This window comes from Lynx rufus, unplaced genomic scaffold (assembly GCF_022079265.1).
Source record: "Lynx rufus isolate CCGP_SWC_20201006 ecotype Redwood Valley unplaced genomic scaffold, mLynRuf1.p SCAF_6, whole genome shotgun sequence".
NCBI classification, from domain to species: domain Eukaryota; kingdom Metazoa; phylum Chordata; class Mammalia; order Carnivora; family Felidae; genus Lynx; species Lynx rufus.
In genome coordinates, this window is record NW_025814878.1 from 78,499,215 (window position 1) to 78,519,038 (window position 19,824).

General features: G+C 38.1%; 1 protein-coding gene across 1 annotated transcript in view; it reads left to right on the top strand.

Annotated features, from left to right (window-relative positions):
- Positions 1 to 17,877, top strand: part of COL12A1 (collagen type XII alpha 1 chain) — a 112,944-nt gene extending 95,067 nt beyond the window's left edge. The window contains exons 54-65 of the mRNA XM_047102604.1: positions 1,127 to 1,180; positions 2,273 to 2,368; positions 3,566 to 3,619; positions 3,977 to 4,030; positions 7,029 to 7,082; positions 8,497 to 8,568; positions 11,775 to 11,810; positions 11,920 to 11,986; positions 13,087 to 13,275; positions 14,247 to 14,315; positions 15,332 to 15,502; positions 17,702 to 17,877. Of these exons, the coding sequence (XP_046958560.1) occupies positions 1,127 to 1,180; positions 2,273 to 2,368; positions 3,566 to 3,619; positions 3,977 to 4,030; positions 7,029 to 7,082; positions 8,497 to 8,568; positions 11,775 to 11,810; positions 11,920 to 11,986; positions 13,087 to 13,275; positions 14,247 to 14,315; positions 15,332 to 15,502; positions 17,702 to 17,877 (1,092 nt within the window). The remainder of the gene's footprint in view (positions 1 to 1,126; positions 1,181 to 2,272; positions 2,369 to 3,565; positions 3,620 to 3,976; positions 4,031 to 7,028; positions 7,083 to 8,496; positions 8,569 to 11,774; positions 11,811 to 11,919; positions 11,987 to 13,086; positions 13,276 to 14,246; positions 14,316 to 15,331; positions 15,503 to 17,701) is intronic.
- Positions 17,878 to 19,824: the final 1,947 nt, after the last annotated feature.

Genomic DNA, 19,824 nt, shown 5'->3' on the forward strand with positions numbered 1-19,824 from the left:
CCATGATTTTGAAAATTTCTAAACATTTCCCGAAAGCTTCTTGTATGTATGCTATGGAGCCATGGATGAGAGGCTGAACACCTTGTTTGGAACCTAGGATATGTATACCTTATGTAGCAGATACATCATGACAATAAGTAGGGAAATTTACATATGTGATGATACCATAAACTCTGGGTGAAAGTATTGGGGTTTGGAATAACTTGGGTAAGAAAGTCTATGACCAGGTCTATTTGTGGGGGAGGGGCACAACACTGAAGATTACAGTGATAGATTTCACTAATCAATGTGGAACCCCTTGCTTCAGTTAATCCAGCATGTGATCTGGGCTGGTTTTGTGGAATGGAAGTGATACCTCTAAGCCCTAGTGGTCTCTTTTAAGAAAATGGTTAATTAACGTAGGAATCGCTCAGAGATTCTCAGAACAACAAATTTTATTGTGCTTAGGTCAGAGCAAATAGTGTAGATTGATTTTAGGTTAATTACAAACCAGCTTCTCTCATACAGAATAAAATGTCACTGGAATTATTGACCATTTATTGATTTATTTTTTTATTAGCAGTGACTTACCTGATTTATATCTGTAATCATAAAACTATATCCTGATGTAACATAGATGTTTTTGAGAAGTAAGGATTTTTTAATAAGGTAACATTATTGGATGTCATTATCATATTTATTTCCTCTTTATTCAATGAACTCTGATTTCCAGTTACTAAACTACATGTTCTGAGATTCTGAAAGATTCAAGATATTCTTCTCTTTGCATATTATTTTCACTGAAGAATGTGCACTCATATAACTCCAAACAGAATCTTCTCCTTGCTGTATTTAAGTAATGCTTGTTTTTTCTAGTAAGCTTCAAATTTTCAAATAAATTTCAAAATTTGCTAACGATTAAGAAAAGTTCAGAATGTAAAAGTGAGACACTTAAAATGTACAAAGTTATGAAATTCTCTTTCCCCACGTATTTGTATGATATGTAAAATTCACTTCAATATTTGTAAGTAACCATAGAAGTATCAATTGCCTGGAGAATGCTGCTTCTTGATGTAATTTCTGTATATCAGCTTCTCCCTCCTTTCCTTATATTTACCCTAAAATGTGTTCTTACTATGTATTTTAGGGAGGACCTGGTGCTAAAGGTCCCAGAGGTGAAAGAGGTATCAGTGGGGCAGTTGTAAGTATATTTTATGGTGCATTTAAGTTTTCGTGTATATGTTGAAGTCTGATTGTTAAAATTTCCACTAAGGGGATATGTGACCTTGAGCAAGTTAGTTCAAGTTTAGTGTGCCTTAGGTAATATAATTACCTCAGTCTTGTCTCTGGATGTCAAGATGATGGATTAGACTAACCAGAGAAAGAAATGTCCAAGGCATCTCACTGCTATAGGAATTACACATAGGAAATCTGCAGAAGAACCTAAGGGTTCTGCTACAACATGGAGAAATAGAGCAGGTAATCCAATCATTGGGAGACCCACAGGGAGCAGAGCCCCACCAGAAAGCTGGAGGGAGTTGGGAGCAGTTCTGTGGCTCTTTTTTTCACCCTGTCTCAGAGAAAGAGCTGAGCAGCCATGTATATGTTCAGTGGGGGGTCACCGGCCCTTTTCTACCAGGTCCATACTTGTCTTCCATAAGATAACTCAAGCTTATTAGGGCAATATATTATGAAGATGATGTGTGCTTTTAGTCATGATATTACTAATGATAAGCTAGCCCAGTTAGGAAAGGGTGAGGCTGGGATGATAACCCAGTTCCCTGACTCCGAGTTTGTACCTTTTCTACCTGGGCATGTTGCAAAGAAGCTCCAGCATAGAGCATCTTCTTAGTGGATATCTGTTCTTTCCTTGCTTGTTTTATATACACATTAGTTCCAGAAATAAGGCCAAGTCTAAGAGAAAGCAGGACCAGCCTAAACTAAGAAAATCCACTGAAATTCAAGGTTTGATCTCATATGAATTCTTGAGTGTAAATTTATGAATATATCATATCCAGTGTGTTTTACCTCTTTTAAAAATCTGCTTCTAATGGGACTTTTGGAAATATAAGTGCTCTTATGAATTTATTGCACTTGAATTGTTCTTTAATGAATAGTAAAGGGAAGAAAGGAATGGCATTAATAAATGCTTTTATAGGTGTGTAGATTTCTAAAATGTTTGCAAACATTATATGACTGATGTCTTAAGACACACAGACAGACTTCTGATTGGATGTTAGCACTGGAAGGTCATTATGTGACTTTGTGGTTGTTTCTCTCTTGTATGCTTTAGGGGCCCCCTGGCCCTCGTGGAGATACAGGTCCTCCAGGCCCCCAGGGTCCCCCAGGCCCCCAGGGACCCAACGGACTCTCCATTCCGGGAGAACAAGTAAGCACAAAGGCTTTCTGTATTTCAGTGAGGATGGTAGATTAACATTAAGTGAACTAGAATATTTTTTACTGTATTTTGCCAAACTCAAATGTTTCCTGAGAACTCAACAAGGTCGGCCATTGAGATAACTTCCTATGATTATGATTTCAGATATGCAAATAGTGCATGTAATAATATTTAAATGTGTAGATAAAATTATTGCTACTAATTTGACCTTTAAAAATGAATAAGTAATGCACATATACTTCAACATCCTGAAGGCTTCGAAATTACTTTCAGTGTGTGGCAACCCTTTGCTAATATTTATGACCTCAAGGCAAGCTTGCATTGTCTATCTAGGTCGCTACTTCTTTAAAAAACTTTTTAATGAAATGTTTACCTTTTGTTCCAGAAGCTCATCTGAAGTTATAAAAGGTGTTTTTACCTTTTAAGACTCATATTTTATTTAGCTGCTAACATTTTTTTCTATACCTTAAAATAAACAAAAGAATACAGCATATGAATAAGAATATGATAACTGCATAGTTTTAAATTCAAGTCTAAACTCCCTTTTAAGATGCCTTAATATAGGACAGATACATTTTCTTGGCACTTAGAGGAAAAACAATTGATACCAGATAAAGCTGGAAATGAGACATGTGGAGGGATAGGGCTTTCTCACTCAAAAGGGTTGCCTGAATCTACTTTTAGCTTCTTGTGTCCAAAAGGGACTTTTGGGGCTTTTACCTTTCTTACTACTATTATTAAATTAAATATTTAAGTTTTAATTAATTCTACTTTGCCTTTATGACAAGTGTTTTCTAGCATGTAGTTATAAAGACCAAAATTATAACACTTCATTGAATATCTATTAAAATTAGCAACTAATTAAATATATTAAATAAAAAATAGTTTTTCTCTCTTCAAATTTTCTTCCTATGAAAATACCTTATGTTAAACTATGTTCTTTTAAAGTAGGTATATCATCCCATAATTATATAAAATTATCCTTTAATATTACAAATGGAAATCAGAACACAGCATTTATAGCTTAAAAAGTGAGCATCAATCCGAAAAATGATTTATTTGTCTACCTTCCAAATGTGTTTACATTGTATTTATGAAGTGATGGAGATTTCAGAAGTGACTCCTGTCTCCCCTTTTCACTTCATCTCTGTAAAATGCCTGAGGACTGTTTTCCCATTGCTGCTGTAGGGTCGCCAAGGGATGAAAGGTGATGCTGGAGAGCCAGGACTTCCCGGCCGGACCGTGAGTTGTTCTTGAAGCTACCTCTTTTTTTACTTGTCAGGTGCTGTTTGAAAAGTTGCCCTTGTAGTGCCTCAAAAGGTGAACCCAGAGGAGGCAGCAAAGCAGAAGCCAGGCTCTGTGCATCGCATTATTTCCATTTCATACCCTAGTCTTAGTTGTCAAATTTGTGCTGTTCAGTTCAAGTGTGGGCATCCTGATGATCATCCACTATATGGCTGGCACTGGGCTTGGTTCTGGTTTTCTGCTTCTTTTCAGAGCCCCCTGAATTTTTTTCAAGCATTTTGAAGAACAAAAAGTATGTTTTCCCATATAGGAAGTATATTATAGCATTTCACTTGTTTGCTTTCTTTTGTGTAGGGAACCCCAGGATTACCTGGCCCACCGGGACCAATGGGACCTCCAGGAGATAGAGTAAGTTTTCTCAGGCAGGCTATGATGATGTTGGAAATGATATCACATTGTTGCCTATTAATGAAGAATTATTTTACAATAAAGGACAATAGTGAGATTGCAGAGGTGACAAGTCAGTGTATTCAATTAGAAAGCAAAACCAAAGACACTGCAATCAAGAAGTGATGATGGACTGACTCACTTGGTGCTGTTGTTACGAAGGCCTTGTTGGGCCCATCATGGCCACCCAGTGTGGGCTTCATGCAGACATGGTGGGTTGCCAGGGATGTCCCATCAAAAGGCTCTTCCTGAACTGGGGACAGGTAGCCATTGACACCATCACTATTTCAAGAAAAATGAGGGAGTGGGAAGATTCTATGCTTTTTTTGCTTTTTCACTTTCAAACTCTAATCTGTGATTCCAACTTTGTGGTGAGGCCACCCAGATCTCCCAGCTTGAGAGTGAGGAAGCTTCTCAGGAAATCATTCCCCTCTTTACGCTCAGCCTTGTTCACCTACCTACTCCCTAGTTCCCTACCACTAACGCTGAAAACAGGGTGCACAGCTGATAGAACATAAACTTTGTAAAGTTAGATAGACTTTGGTATAGGCATCTGGGCTGGAAAGAAAGAGAAGGAAGGAAGGAAGGAAGGAAGGAAGGAAGGAAGGAAGGAAAGGAAGGAAGGGAAAGAAACCTGAATTCTGTGTTGGAAGAGAAGAAAGGTCAGAAGAGCAAGCCCAAGGACCACAGTGAGAAAGGAAGACTTGTTACCAAGATGGAGTTGGTAGGAATTGGATACATGGGTTGTCTTCAGCATAGATGATTTTCAAAATGAGGCACAGCTTTGGGGACCAATAGAGAGAAACAAAAGAACCACATGAATAGGTATCTAATACATGTGCACCTATGAAAACAACCATAGGTCTTCTCATCCAACCTCACCTAGAGGGAAGCAGCTTTGAAAGTCACTGCCGCTTTGAGAATGGAGAAAAAAAATAAAATTTATCACAAAGTTATGCAGATGGCTCAGTTAGACCTGAGGACATTAGGATAAGCTCTTCTTCACCCCAACTTAGATATATGTCTCTTCTAAAAGAAAATGGTTGATCAGATCTAAGTGTTCATGGATGGACGCTTTATATGTATAAAATGCTCAGCCTTAAGAAAGAAGGAAATCCTGTCATTTGCAACAACATGAATGAAACTTGAACCTGGGGGACCTTAGTGTAAGTGAAATAAGCCAAACACAGAAAGGTAAATACTGCATGATCTCACTTATGTATGGGATCTAAAAAAAGTTGAACTCATGGAGGCAACTAGTAGAATGGTGGTTGCCAAGGGTAAGGGGCAAGGGGGATAAGGAGAGATGTTGGAAAAAGGGTACAAAAAGGCTACAAAAAGGCTATGTTGGAGTTGTTATGCAGGATGAATGATCTTTGGAGATCTAATGTACAGCATGGTGACTATAGTTCATAATAGTATATAGCGTACCTGAAATTTGCAAATAGAGTAGATCTTTAAATGTTCTCACCACACTCAAAAAATGAGAACTATGTGAGGTGATGTGTATGTCAATTATCTTGGTTGCGGTAATCATTTCACCATGTACATGCATATCAAAACAGGTACATCGTAAATATGTACAACTTTTATTTGTCAATTATACTTCAGTAAAGCTGGGGGAAAAAAGAGAAAATGGTTGATCAGGAAGTTCTTAGGAAGGAGAATTATTCAGAAATATAATACTCACCTAAACAAATAAACAAAAGAGTGTCTTAGACACTGGAGAAATTTAGATGGAAGACGTGCAATTCAAACTGTCTAAGCAATACCACCAGAGCATTTTTGTTTCTTAAGTGGCTCTCAGAAGCAATGTTGATGTTACATCAGGTGAACTTGGAGTCTGTTTTTTGTGAAGCAGACCTGGGGCTCCCAGAAAACATTCTGAAATCTTTATCTGTATAAGTTTCTGGAGAAAAAAATCGGAGAGTAGTGGTGGTGGAATATTTTTAACACAATTTTAAGGAAATAATTTAAACTTCCTCTGTTATAAAACCAATGGAGGCATGGATACTTAGACCAGGCAGTTATCCAAAGGCTCTTGATTTTTGTTAGAATCCAAGAATATGGATGAAATTATCACTCTTACTCCCTGCAGAAAATGAGACAAAAATCTCCTTTGACAGAGGAATGCAAGAGCTATAAAAAAGACCTGACTCAGAAATCCTCTGCTGAATTTCAGGGATCTCTCTGTTGGGATGAATGCTAACTGGGTAGCAGAGTGACTCATGCGAGGCAGAGGTCATTTGGCACCGCATGGAGGCAGGTCGTGAGAGCCAACGAGCAAGCCTGCGCAGCAACGCGCGGTGCTCCTGGGGCACATCTCTCTTCCCAGTCACCCTGACACTTGTGCGGATCTGGTCTTTCATGCAAGATGAGGAGCAGCAAACCACTAAAAAATTAGCTGAAGACTGAGGATTTCCTTTCTTTCACGTGGAAGGCAGTCAAGACAACTTCATTCTTTTCTGGGGTGGGGGAGAGAAGTTCACCAGCAGTGGGGACATGGGAAGTCCTTCCCTGACTGGCTGGCCATTGCTTAGGAAACGGGACAGTTTTGAATCAGGTGGTTGGCCTCTCCTTCAGCTTTTATGTTGCTCTTCTCAGCAACATTTCTTTTCATCCCACTTTGATTCTTTCTGGACCAGTTTGTGGACACTGACTTTTTCAGCAGAGAGGTTAGTCTTCCTTTTGGCTTCCTTAGTCTCACAAAAGCAAAAGTTAGCATCTTTATGAAAGGAGTCTCCTTCTTTGGAGAAGACTAGTTTGACTCTTAAAATGATCAGCAAAGGCATAGCTTAAATTGGGAAGCATTTTGGGGGTATATTTGTTTTTGTACTGAAAGATTACTTGCAGCTGGGTTAAATACTTCACCCTTCACTCTTACCAGTCTCTTTAGCATCTTTCCTTTTCACTTGGTCATTATTTCACTAATTCATAATTAATTTTATGTTTACAATAGGGCTTTACTGGAAAAGATGGTGCAATGGGACCCAGGGGACCCCCTGGGCCACCGGTAAGAACTGAGTGGGTTACATTGTTGTCTCCCCACCCCAAAATCCCTACCCCCATTTGCTAGGGAAAAGCCCAGTAACCTGGCTTTTGAGGCACATTCTATCTGTACTATGGGGTGCACTGTCAAGGGAGCTGTTTGTTTTATTTTCCTAAATCAAAATGGGCTGGAGAAAACAGATGTGTTAAAATACAGAGTCTGTTTAATCAAGTTACATTTGAAGAATAGAAAAATACTCCTAAGTGACTTGACCACTAGTTGGCTAGTGCCCCAGTTCCTTCCAGCCCCACATCGAGTGGTGGGGTTTTAAGACCTTACTGGTTACTTACTATTCTAAAACTTTGATAAGCTGTGGTGTGTGACATTTCAGTTTTAAGGGCATTTATTATTGAACACTATCAGTCATTCTAAGGAAGTAAATTTACCCTAGATCTTCTAATTAAGATCTTTTGGGGAAAACACCAAAGCCAGTGATTTTGAGAGTGGCATCTAGATGCCTGCATCCAGGTGACATCATAATTAACTTGTCTGAAGTGATGGATGATCTTCATGTCTTATGTCAGGATATGAAGACATGAGGGCATATGTTAAAAAATGTTAATTATTGATGTTTAATGAACATTCAACATTATATATGTTCTCAGGTAAAGGAGAGTTTAAATGTATAGTAAACTTGCATTTTAAATATTTACTACAGAGCTTAATATTTGCATAATTGATGAAGTAAAGGATTATTTGTTTTACAGAATTTGATGATCAATTTTAAAGAAATTTTAGGCTTTAGAACATAAAGTATTGGTTAGTAGATATTATATATATTCTACTAAAATATGGCTAAGATTTTTGAAACTGTGTTAAGAGCTATGGTTTGGAGGAGGTGAAGGGTGCTGAGATGATAGAAAAAAGTGGAAGTTTAGAGAAGGCACCAACGAAATAGTGGATTTCTAGGCTGAGACCAAGACTCCCAGCAACAAGGGAAGACTGTGCCACAGTGGTACCTGATTTAGCATAGAAACAGCTACTTTCTTAATTTCTTCCCCAACCAAAGTTTTCACTACTGTCTTTTGAGGGGCTTTCCGGTTTTGTAATAGAAATGAACTAAAAAAATAGGGATTGCTTTCTGCAAATTCATTTTGTAACCAATTTATGAGAATCACAGTCTATGAATTGTGAAACTGATTATATGTATCTATATATTTTTCAAGTGGTCTTAAAATATATTTTAGAACTATACACACCATAAATATTGAGAATTTTCAAAATTTTTTCTTTCGTGCTATCTTAAAATTTGGTTTTACTCTCTCTATTGTATGCTGTTTCTGTTACAGGCTTTTAGAGCTGGCCACATTTGTTAGTTTACTTTAGATGGGCTTTTTCTTTCATCGCATCATTCCCTTTCTCGGCCTGTGTATTTCAGGGAAGCCCAGGCTCTCCAGGAGTCACAGGACCTAGTGGGAAACCAGGAAAACCTGGAGACCATGGCAGACCAGTAAGTGGACAGATTGCATGTCTGGAGTCATTTCTCTGCGGCCATAAATAATGAGGATGTTGCCAAGGCTTTGGTGTATTTATGTTATCTCTGCTGTAATGTGTTTGAAGCATTTGTTGAAACTATGCGAAACCCATGGATTTAACTTGGTACCAGTTCTAAAGTTTTTCTCTCTGAGTTATAATATTCTGGGATGAAAATTGTGGTCATAGGGTTTCTTTAAAAGGAGAATGGGATTTTGAGCCAAGACACATATTTCTGCACTGTATAAACACTCAAAGCTGGGTCAGCAGAACGATTCTTTTATTTAGGAGCGGTATGCTGCTTAAGATAGAAAAAATACATGATGGTGCGTGGTGCCTTCATTCGTAGTTTATAGATGTTAACCCTTGATGAGTGTCAGCCAGCCATGCATTTAGTCATTTCTCTTTCATCAAGGCTGCTAGACGGTAGTCCTAGGATTAAAAGGATTTCTCTGATCCACTATTTTACTTTTTTATACTGTCCTGTTGCAATTCACATACAGTTTAACTTCCTTTTGGTCAGATGGCCTGGTTAAAATAATGGCATTATGCATATCTGGCATTTCCACGTTGGTACCTCCAAAACTGAATTTGAAGTTCTAAAATTGCCAATCCAGAAGTATTCGTAATGACCATTGAGCATCATATTCTTCTTTACAACCTTTTTCTTATTTGTATGTGTGAAGTGTGAATTTATTTTAAGCAGTTTATTTGTCTGAAATGAATTTTAAAACATAAAAATTTATCTCCAAGATAAGTAAGTCTAACTGTTAGCAATGACACTAATCTATCAGGGCTGTTCTCGGGACGGAACTCTTTTTTTAAGTATTGTCCGAATTATATAAACCCAAGTTTAAAAACTGTCTAATGTCAAAGAAACTTAGGGTAGAATCTTTATGTGACACGGCCTGCCTTCTACGTTTACATAAAATTAAGCAAGCAGCATTAAGATGAAAGGACCCCTGATATATTTTACAATCTGTGTATACCCTAGCACATGAATTTATTACTCTCTTTTCCTCAGTGAATCATCGCAGGAACTTCACAAGAGCAGTTAAAAGCACATGGAACTTTTCTACCCATTCACAATTCTGTTTCATTTGAGTATTACTGAAATGGAGTCTTACATAAGAATATACCAGATGTAATTGATGGCTGGAACTAGAAACCTAAAAGAAATTTCTGCTTCCTTTACTTGAAATTTGATCTCTAGATACTGGCAATAAAGATGATTTCTACAAATCATATATACTAGAACAATCTCACAGTGGCAGTAAATTAAAAAAAACACACACACACCAGGAACAATCTTAAAGTAGCAGTAAATGTTAAACAAAACAACACAGAAATTCCTTGCAATTTACAGAAGGCTCCAAACTAAGTAACAGTAGCGTTTCTGTAAGAGTCTAGAATTTTGGCAAAGGGAGAACCAAACTCCAGTTTCTTCTTATCATTTGGTAACATTTTTTGGACCTTCCCTACCTTCTTTTTCCCCTTTATTTTCCTCATCCTTATAAAGTAGAAAATTGTTCCTCCTTTTCTTCTCTTTTCTAACTTACCTTTAATTTCTAAAACTAAAACTAGCAGATGGGTATAGAAAGGTCTTAGCAGAGAGCTTGGCTGTTGGCTTATATCATTAGCTCTTGTAAGCAGTTGGTATCTTCTCGCTAACTTGTAACACATGATGTTGTAGGGCGGATGTTTCAAGGAACTTCTTGTGGAATATTTTTTATCATTGACTCAAAACCTTTTTGTTTAGTGACTAAATGTGCTAGTACATGTTCTTGTGTTCTGGGGTCTGGGGATACAACAGTAAACAAGACAAAGTCCTGGCCCTCATGGGGATTCTAGTGGGGGATATAGACCAAAACGTGTACGTAAACAATATAGTTTCTAGCAGTGTTGAGTGATGTGAAGAAAAAGAAGCAGAGTGAGGCCAAGGGAGTAATTGTGATAGTGAGAAGGTGGCTATTTTAGATAGAGTTGTCAGGGAGCCTGTCGTAGGAGGTGACACTGGAGTGGATGGAGGGAGAGCTGTTTGAAAATCTGTGGGAAGAAGATCCAGGTATGAACAAAAGCCTCAAGTGAAGAATGATTGAAGAATGAGTCTGGCAATATGAAAGGAACCACAGAGAGGCCTGTGTACCTGAACTGAAGGGAGTTGAGGGGAAGAAGAGTAGCAGGCAAGACCAGAGAGCTGGACAAGGTGATTGTGTGGACCATCTAGCCCATGACATGTAATTCTTCTTTCATGCTAAGTATGATGGGCGCTTAGAGCTAAAAGAGTGACCTAATCTTATTTTCCTTTTAAAGATATCACTCTGGCTTCTGTGTGGAAAATAGACTCTAGAGAGGAAGAATGGAAAAACAGGAAGAGCAGTGAGGAAGATATTGGAGTTCTTTAGGCAAAATTCTTAGGGACTGTAAGAGGTGGTTTGGTTTGGGACATTACGTGAGCAGTGGGTTTGTCAATGGTTTAGATGTTCCTTTCATGATAGCAATTGGCAGCCTAGAAACACATTATGGAAAAATAAAACCTTCTGACACTATAGAAAACTTTTTTCAAGATCCTCTCATGGCCAGTGAGAGGCTTGACAGAGTAGGGACAAATTTCTGTGGCTGCGTTTAGATGTGGGACCACTTTGGTAAGAGAGACACATGGTTCCTTTTATACTCAGTGCACACACACACACAAAATAATTGCAAGAAGTTAGAGATATATATTTAGTTAGGAAATTGACTCAATTCCCACTGGTTCTTACTAGAACTGAACCAAGATTAACCTCATGGACAATCTACAGAAACAATCTGAGCTACCCAGCCATGGTGATGTAAAGGAAAGAATAATGGTACCAAGGGCAATTTTTCATCTCTATTTTAGTTCCAGGCTTATATTGCGAATGGCATCATAAATGCATGCAGACTACATAATTTCTAAATGCGTAATCATAAAATTCACATCTCAGCACTAATTTGGAGGATACGTGCTTCTATGAGAGACAAGGACAGAAAGATTCCTTTTTACAGACAAGCAAAATGCAAGTAAGATGGATATAAATATGAAGTGTCATTTTGCTAATCTGTTAGAAAGCAGACCTTGCTCTCTTTCATCATCATGTCTGTTGGTGAATCATTTTAGATCATGTTTGTCAGTTTCTAATCTACGAAATTCCTGTATTTCAGGGTCCATCTGGATTGAAAGGAGAGAAGGGCGATAGAGTATGTATTTCTTAAAATCTGATTTACTTTTTTATTTTGTGTGTTAAACATTGAAGTCTGAAACTATAGAAATAATATGCTAATGATTCTCATTGATTTGATCAACAAGGGAGACATTGCTTCCCAGAACATGATGCGAGCAGTTGCAAGACAAGTCTGTGAACAATTGATAAGTGGTAAAATTTCTTTTATTTTTAATGTATGAATGCTTTTTAAATTTGTTGCAGGAAAATGCAGAGTTTGAGTCACAAAGTTTCTAAGATATATGTTCCTATTTCATTGTGATGATCTCTTATTTTTATACATTCTTGGTTTTGTATCTGGTCGGATAAAACTAGTCATATGTTAATGACTGTCATTAAGATAAAACAAGAACCCAAAGTAAAATAATAGCCTGTTATCCTATACTTAATCTGATACAGAATCATATTTTGAAAGGGCTTTTCAATTTCCTTGTTAGGATTTTTACTGATCTTCACCAGGATACATGTAGTAGCAGCAAACACTGGATTTTTAAAGTTATAAACTTTAAATTATTCTATGACTTTAAGGAAGGGGCCCATCAAGATTAATTTGATCATAGAAAGTACATATTGGTGGTGACCTTTTTATTGCCTCCTTATTTTTCACAGACTCTTTCTTCTTATTTTATGAAGCCTATTAAGTAATAAAGCTCAGTGCCTACAAACAGCATGGCTTTAAACTCAGGGTTTCCTATTTCAGAAGTCTTAACAGTGTTTCTTGAAGTGTGATCCTGAGGGAAACCTGCATAAATCACCTATATTGCTCGTTAACAATGAGTGTTCCTGGGCCACACCCTAAACATAGTGACTTATTGTCTTTGGAGATGAGGCCCAGAGATCTGTATTTTTCAATGTATCCTATACACGATTCAATTTACACTAAAGCCTGATTATCATTCTAGGTACATGCACACAAAAAATTGCTTAATTCAAGAAAGGTTCTCTTTTGAATGACATCATCTGGCAAACCACAGGGCTTTATATCAGAGCCATATCAAACTTTTACAGTTCTTTTATGTTTATAGTAATGCTGTGGCTTACTGGTCAGTATTTTTGTGGAGACACATGTTTATCAGGAATCATTTTGTCCTAGATGACTGGAGTGTTTTATTTTATTTTTAGGCTTCTAATTAGAATGTGTCCTGGAGGGGGAGGAATAGAGATGGATTTCACTAGACACTAAGAGAAGAGTTTCACCATCTCATCCCTTCCCTACTGGGTTTCTTACTAACAAGTCTTATTTCTGTTTGTAGGTCAGATGAGCAGATTCAATCAGATGCTGAATCAGATTCCAAATGATTATCACTCCAATCGCAACCAACCAGGCCCACCGGGTCCCCCAGGCCCTCCTGGCAGTGCGGGAGCCAGAGGAGAACCGGGACCTGGGGGGCGACCAGGCTTCCCTGGCACACCAGGGATGCAGGGGCCCCCGGGTGAACGAGGTGGGCATCTCTGGCCGCTGTGCAGGGCTAAAGAAAGGAATTTGCAAGTGGGGGATCTGGGTCAGGTTGAAAAGCACGTGGAAGGCTGAACCTGGCAAACTGCTTTCATTATTCTTGTCTAGACAGCCCCAGAAAAACTGTGTGTCCACGAACCCGTTATTTTCTTTAGGCAGCCGCAGGCCATAGAGATCCGTATCTTAGAACATGGGAAGATTTTGTCAGGAGATCTCAGTAAAGATAATGCTATGTTCTGATTGTTTGTTGTTATTGTTGATGGCAAAAACTGTATTTTGGCAAACTCACTCAGACACTAAAATATTATTAATTATTGTGACTAGCAATGTGCTTAATGTACATTGAATGTACTTAGAATGTACTTAAGCAGCCTTACAGTTTTAGATCCAAATTCTTTTAGTTCCTTTGTTCAGGGCTTGGCACTGGTCTTACGTGTTTGTTTGGCTTTAATTTCATGGTAGATAAGTGTCATTGAAGGAAAAGAAGAAAAATAGAATTATTTAATTCCAGATGTTTCGGGATGCTGGGTGTTCCCTTTTGTCAAAGCAGCAGTTAATATTCTGGGGAAAATTTAGATACTTCTATAATTCTAATGGTTTGGATGCTATGCAATAGAGCTATTAAAGAGCTACCTTTAAGATGTGTCTGAATGAGTTGTAACTATGTAGTCAAGATTCCTGTTCTTAATTACTATTTCTAAAAAAAATATAATAGACATGTTTGTTTTCTTCAAATAATTTTCCCCCTGACTTGTAGCCAGATTTGTTTCTTGGCCATGAATCTGGAATTACCCAAATGTCTAGAAAGAATTTGGCTTAAAGAGTGAACTTCTGTGAAAAATTAGTTTCTGCTTTCACTAAAAGAAGTGAATTACTTGAATTAAGTATTATCAGTTAAGATGAAAACTACATGTTTCCAGATAATTTTCTCCCTGTTCTCTTTCTGTCCTCCCTCAGGTTTGCCAGGAGAGAAGGGTGAAAGGGGTATTGGATCTCCGGGACCTCGAGGGCTGCCTGGCCCCCCAGGTACGTTTGGTAGTAAATCAAATAAGTAAACAGCATAAATACTGAGAGTATACAACCCTAAGAGATTCACAATCTCATCCTGTTAGCTTCAGGCAGGCCTGTCATTGTGAATATATTTTAGCAAGAAGTTCAACCTGTATAAACCTGCTCATTTTTATGTTCTCTTTGTTCAAAAAAAATGTTTGAATGTGTTCTATTAAGCACTCACTGTAACTTTAATATATGAGGGTATGGGTTTTAATGACACAGAGGGTTACTGTTTTCTTTTTTATGGAATTCCCATTTGTTTTGTTTGGCCACATAGCCTTTAAGGATGGTGTTATTTCCTGTTTCTTCTAGTATTCTTCAAGATGTTGCTAGCGGCTGAGAAAATATATTCTCACTAAAAATCCTGACACATTGCAAGATTTCATTCACAGTTTCTTTATTGATGTTTTAGAAAGAAAGAATAGTTGTCCAGTTGTTTTATGCATTTCATTTACTAGATTGAAAATGACTTCTTGTTTTTCTTCATTATAAGGTCCATGAGACCCTGTAACCAAGGTCAGCCCTAGTGGTTAAATCTTTACATTTGTGTTAACCATAAATACGTATAACTTGATCCAGAAATAACATTACTTTACATAGTCTGGAGGTGTGGGGCAGGCACTCCCATGTTCTCCTGGCAGTCTAACACGGCTAATATAACCATTTCCTTCAGATAGTTTTATCTCTGTAAGAGTGGGAACCATCCAGGGAACTCACTGGGATCTTTAGTTTGGCTTAATTCTTGGTAAGTCAGTTTTCTTTGGATACAATCGTTAAAGTAGTTGTGTTTCTGTCACTAATTCTTGATGGATCACTGGTAAGAAAGTTTCACACTTTGGTTCATACTGGTGATTTCTTAAGGAAATATTTTCTTACCATATACTAGTGCATCATGTCGTCTTGAGGCAGTGGTGGTGTGGAAGAATTGTGGACTGCCTCAGGAGATGTATTTGACAAGAGGGGAAATCTCTGTTTTAACCCCATACTAGGTCCACAAGGAGAATCCAGAACGGGTCCACCAGGGTCCACAGGTTCAAGAGGTCCTCCTGGCCCCCCAGGTCGTCCTGGAAACTCAGGTATCCGAGGCCCCCCAGGTCCTCCTGGATACTGTGATTCATCCCAGTGTGCCAGCATCCCATACAATGGGCAAGGCTATCCAGGTATGTTGTTGCCATTGTAGGAACCCAAATTCACCTGAATTTAGAACCTTTATGGAAATGAAGTTCCCTAGGATTGAAGGAAGGTTGATTTGAGGATTTTTTGAAGATATAAACTCTTTCAGTTGTGTGTTTTGATTATGCAGTAATGTTCTCTCTCAAAGCATAAAACATGACTTCACTGTTAGGGGTCAAATGGTTATTTGCTCTTCCTTCCTATATTTCTACATTTGCCCAATCACATCATAAATCTCTCCTTATTTCTTCTGGGAGTTCAAAGAATGCTATAACATGACTTTTTTTTTTTAAACCTAAAGATTGGGAAGAGAGATTTGTGAATATAATTATAGAATATCAAGAATACATACTAAAAAATTGTTTTGGGAATCTGATGTTGAGGCAGATTTTTTGCTGACATGGTGCAGACAACTGAAAATAATACACTGTCTCATCCTGTCCATAGAATTAATGTTCCTAAAATCTGGGACTTAATTTTTTTCTTTTAAAGAGTTGGTAGTGCATATCTAGTGTCTGACAATTACAGAGGCCAGGTGTCTTACGCCTGATTTTGGGGAGTGTGGAGACAAGGGAGATATGCTGATCTGGGAATAAGAAACTCATGCTGTGGTCAGAGGTGACCTTTTCATCAGCGCACCCTCAAGCATCTTGCAAGTTTTAAAAATGATACTGCTGTTTGATATGGTTGGCTACTAGCAAATAGTGCATGAGTAGTTGATATCTAAATATCTATATATCTATATATTTATGTGCATACTTATATATGACCAAAAGTAGTAATTTTAATATAAATTTCTCATGCAGCTCATTCACAAAATTATAATTTAATTCTTTATAAAATAAATTTTAATTACCTCTGCCTTATGGTATGTGTGAATAACTGGAAATATATGGATATATATATATATATTTTAACCATTACATACTTAGATGGATGTGTATATATATTTTTTGCATAGTAATTCAACTTTTAAAAACTATCATCTTTGACCTGTTTCAGGTTCCGGCTAACAAATTTTCTAAGTCGCCAGTGCTGCTTACAGTTTGAATACATGAAAATCCTGTTTCTGAGATGTTTGCGCACGTGCTTATTAGGAAATGAGTCTGTATGGAAATTTCACCACAGATATATGGTTAAAGAACCGGGTGGACATCATAAAGGAGGGTGGAGACTCTTTATACTAACTTGAATGAGACAAAAGCAGTGGTGTTAGTTTATAAGCCTGATGCATTTCAGTAATAATATAGAAAAGTATTATTAAAAAAAAAAGTTCAAACACACAACCATGAGGAGCCTCAGTTGTGAAAGAGGCGCATAATAAAACTACTAACCAGCGGAGATTATGCCATTTGGAGAAAAACGATTAACCTGGTTAAAGGGAAATGTCTTATGTAAATAATAAACTAATTGTGGCTTGTAAATGATTTGTATGTGATCCTGTCCACTAAAATCACTTAACAATTCTACAATAAGCTTCTGCATCCAAGCCTGCTGCTTGCTCTATGCCGGAATAACACCGAATGGAATCTCCTCATCTCTTGCTTGTTAGCGATGTGTCTGATTCAGGGCATGTGTCTTACTATTATTATTTTTTGTACATGTACTCTCATTTGGGTCTTGTAATTGCAATTTTCAAACCAAAGTTTTGTAGCCACTTTTTCTTCTTCCTGTTTAACTGTCGTCACTGGTGTTCCTCACCCACCGACTGTAACTCAGTCTGTGGGAGAGACAGCCACAGAAAATGTCATGTACTGTATATTACCTGGTGATAGTTGATTCTCACCTCCAGCGTTCAGGTTCTAGGAGCCAATAAAACCTTCCCTTATCTCCTCATCTTTCCAAATTGTTCTTTGAATTGAGGAGTTTGAACTCCTGCACAGTTGCGAAAATCCTACCTAGGTTTCTGCGTTTACAGTTATTTGGCCCAGCCTCTGACCCTTCCCAGGTATTTGTGCAATGATTGTATTTACCGCTGGATCCTTGAAGGTTAAAAAAAAAAGTGCCATTTCATTATTTGATCATCAGCAAATTCTCTCAGCAAATGGACGTAATCAGGACATTGTAACTTCTCTATTTATAGCTATGAGATAAGACTGGATTGCCATCACCTCGGGTGATGATTTAGCTTTTGCTGTGTGTGTGCCTTCCAAATCATGCCATAACTGTAATGTTGAATCGGACAGAGCCGTACGTGCCCGAGGGCGGGGCCTACCTGCCCGAGCGGGAGCCCTTCATCGTGCCGGTGGAGCCCGAGCGGACGGCGGACGAGTACGAGGACTACGGCGCCGACGAGCCTGGCGACGAGGATCCTCCCCACTCGCGCTGGCGGCGCGCCCTGCCCCGCGGCCCTGGGCAGTGAACCTGAAACCGCGCGCAGCGCAGCCACGCTGGGGGGAGGTGTTGGGATTTTCATTTACAGGTCAGACAGAGAGGTGTACGTCTTATCTGCGATGTGTCTTCCGGCGTTGCTTCATCCAAGAGTACGCTTTCTGATTGTAGAGAACCTTGTTTCTGCAGGAAACCTAGCTCGCTGCACGCAGTCTTGTAGACATTTTTGCCTTTGCCCTTGAAATGCTTGCAAAATTGCCCCAAAGGTGCAAGGAGAGAACGTGCCTTGCGCCTTTAGTTAGCACAAAGGGCAGCCTCAGTGAAACTCTTAGGTTAAGCAGTAAGTCCTGGAACCCCAGGACTACTGTATATTTCGAGAAGGCAGTTCATCTTTTACAAAACTTTTTTTGCAATTCAATTACACCACGATTCAAGTAATTCCCCTCCTCAAACCAAAACGGAGGGAAAAAACAACTCCATTGCAATTATTTATCTTCCTCTTCTCTCTTCTGTTCTACATTAGGGCATAGGATGCTCTTATACATCTCCTTTAACAACCACAAACCTTAAGCCATGTAGCTGAAATTATTGTATCAACTGGATACAGTTCCATATTGCCTTAAACCTCCTTGTTTTAGACACACTAACATTTATGCCAAATTGCAGATTATTCTGCCGAGACGGAATTGCATGTTTGTGTTGTATATTTAGTATGAACTTTTTTTTTCAGAACATAATGTTTCTTAGTTATCAAAAGCAGTTGGAAAATGTTTGCAAGACTATGAACATAGAATTGCTGCTTTTATATTTTAACTGCAGATTGTGAATTTCACTGCCTTATATTATTTATTTCTGAAACAAAAGAGGCATTTTTCAATAAAACTACTGAAAATTTGACCTGGTATGTTTTTTTCTTTGAGTGGCCATTTGGAGTGTTTAGGCGGTTGTCACAACAAACAAGTTTATATCCTTGGATACGGACACACATCTTGCTAATACTATTAAATTATGCTAAATAACTTTAGATTTTTAATGATATGGTGAAGTCATAGAGAATGTTGAGAGCCTTAAAAAGCTCAGCAGATTCCAAAGGCTTTATTAGGAATGTAGAGGATGTGTGGGTTGGTGGAAAAACAACTATGTATCCTAGGAGACCCCAAACAACCAAATAATCTTTAACAACCCACATGATTCTGATTTAATCACTTTCCTATACCATATTTTACCCAATAACATGTTTAATGCAAAAAGGAAAATCCCTTAATGGAAATTTTTGCATTTAGTTTTTAAAATTTCCTAAATGTAAAAATTTCCTTTTGCACTTTTACGAATTCAGTAACATCATTCTAAATCGCAAAGAAAACAATGTAAATGTAGGTTTGAAAGAACCAACATCAATTGAAAGAGAGAGGTAGTAATAAAATTTTCTGCGGAGCCAAACATCTGAGTTAAACACTTCCTGGGGACCAATATTAGAAAGAAACGACAATAAATGAAAGTATTGCATTCAAGAGGTTTCAAGCCATGTCATTGACCGGTAATGCCCTGTACCTACATTTTTAACGTTAGAAGAGACCACTGAGATCATCCAGTTTAATTCTCTTCACTTTATGTAGAAGGAAACAGACTCAGCTAATTAGTAACAGAATAAGACTAAGACTCTAGGTCTTGTGGTTCTTAAGCTAGTTTTATTACCAGATACTCTCCCTCCCCTCCTGGAAACGCTTACTCTTTAGCAGGAGCTTCCGAACCTTCCAGTCCTACAAATTTATTTTGATTAATTTTTTGATTCATTTGGGTTTCTGATGCTCCTTAATGAAGAGCCTCTGTATCAGGAGATTGAAGACAGGCTCAGTACCTTGGGACTCAGCTGAGTCCCAATACCACATGAATTTGAGGCACAAAGGAATTCCATCTTTTCTCACTGGCTAGATGTGGGTTTGATTCTTGATGTTGGCTCTGCACTGATTTAACTACC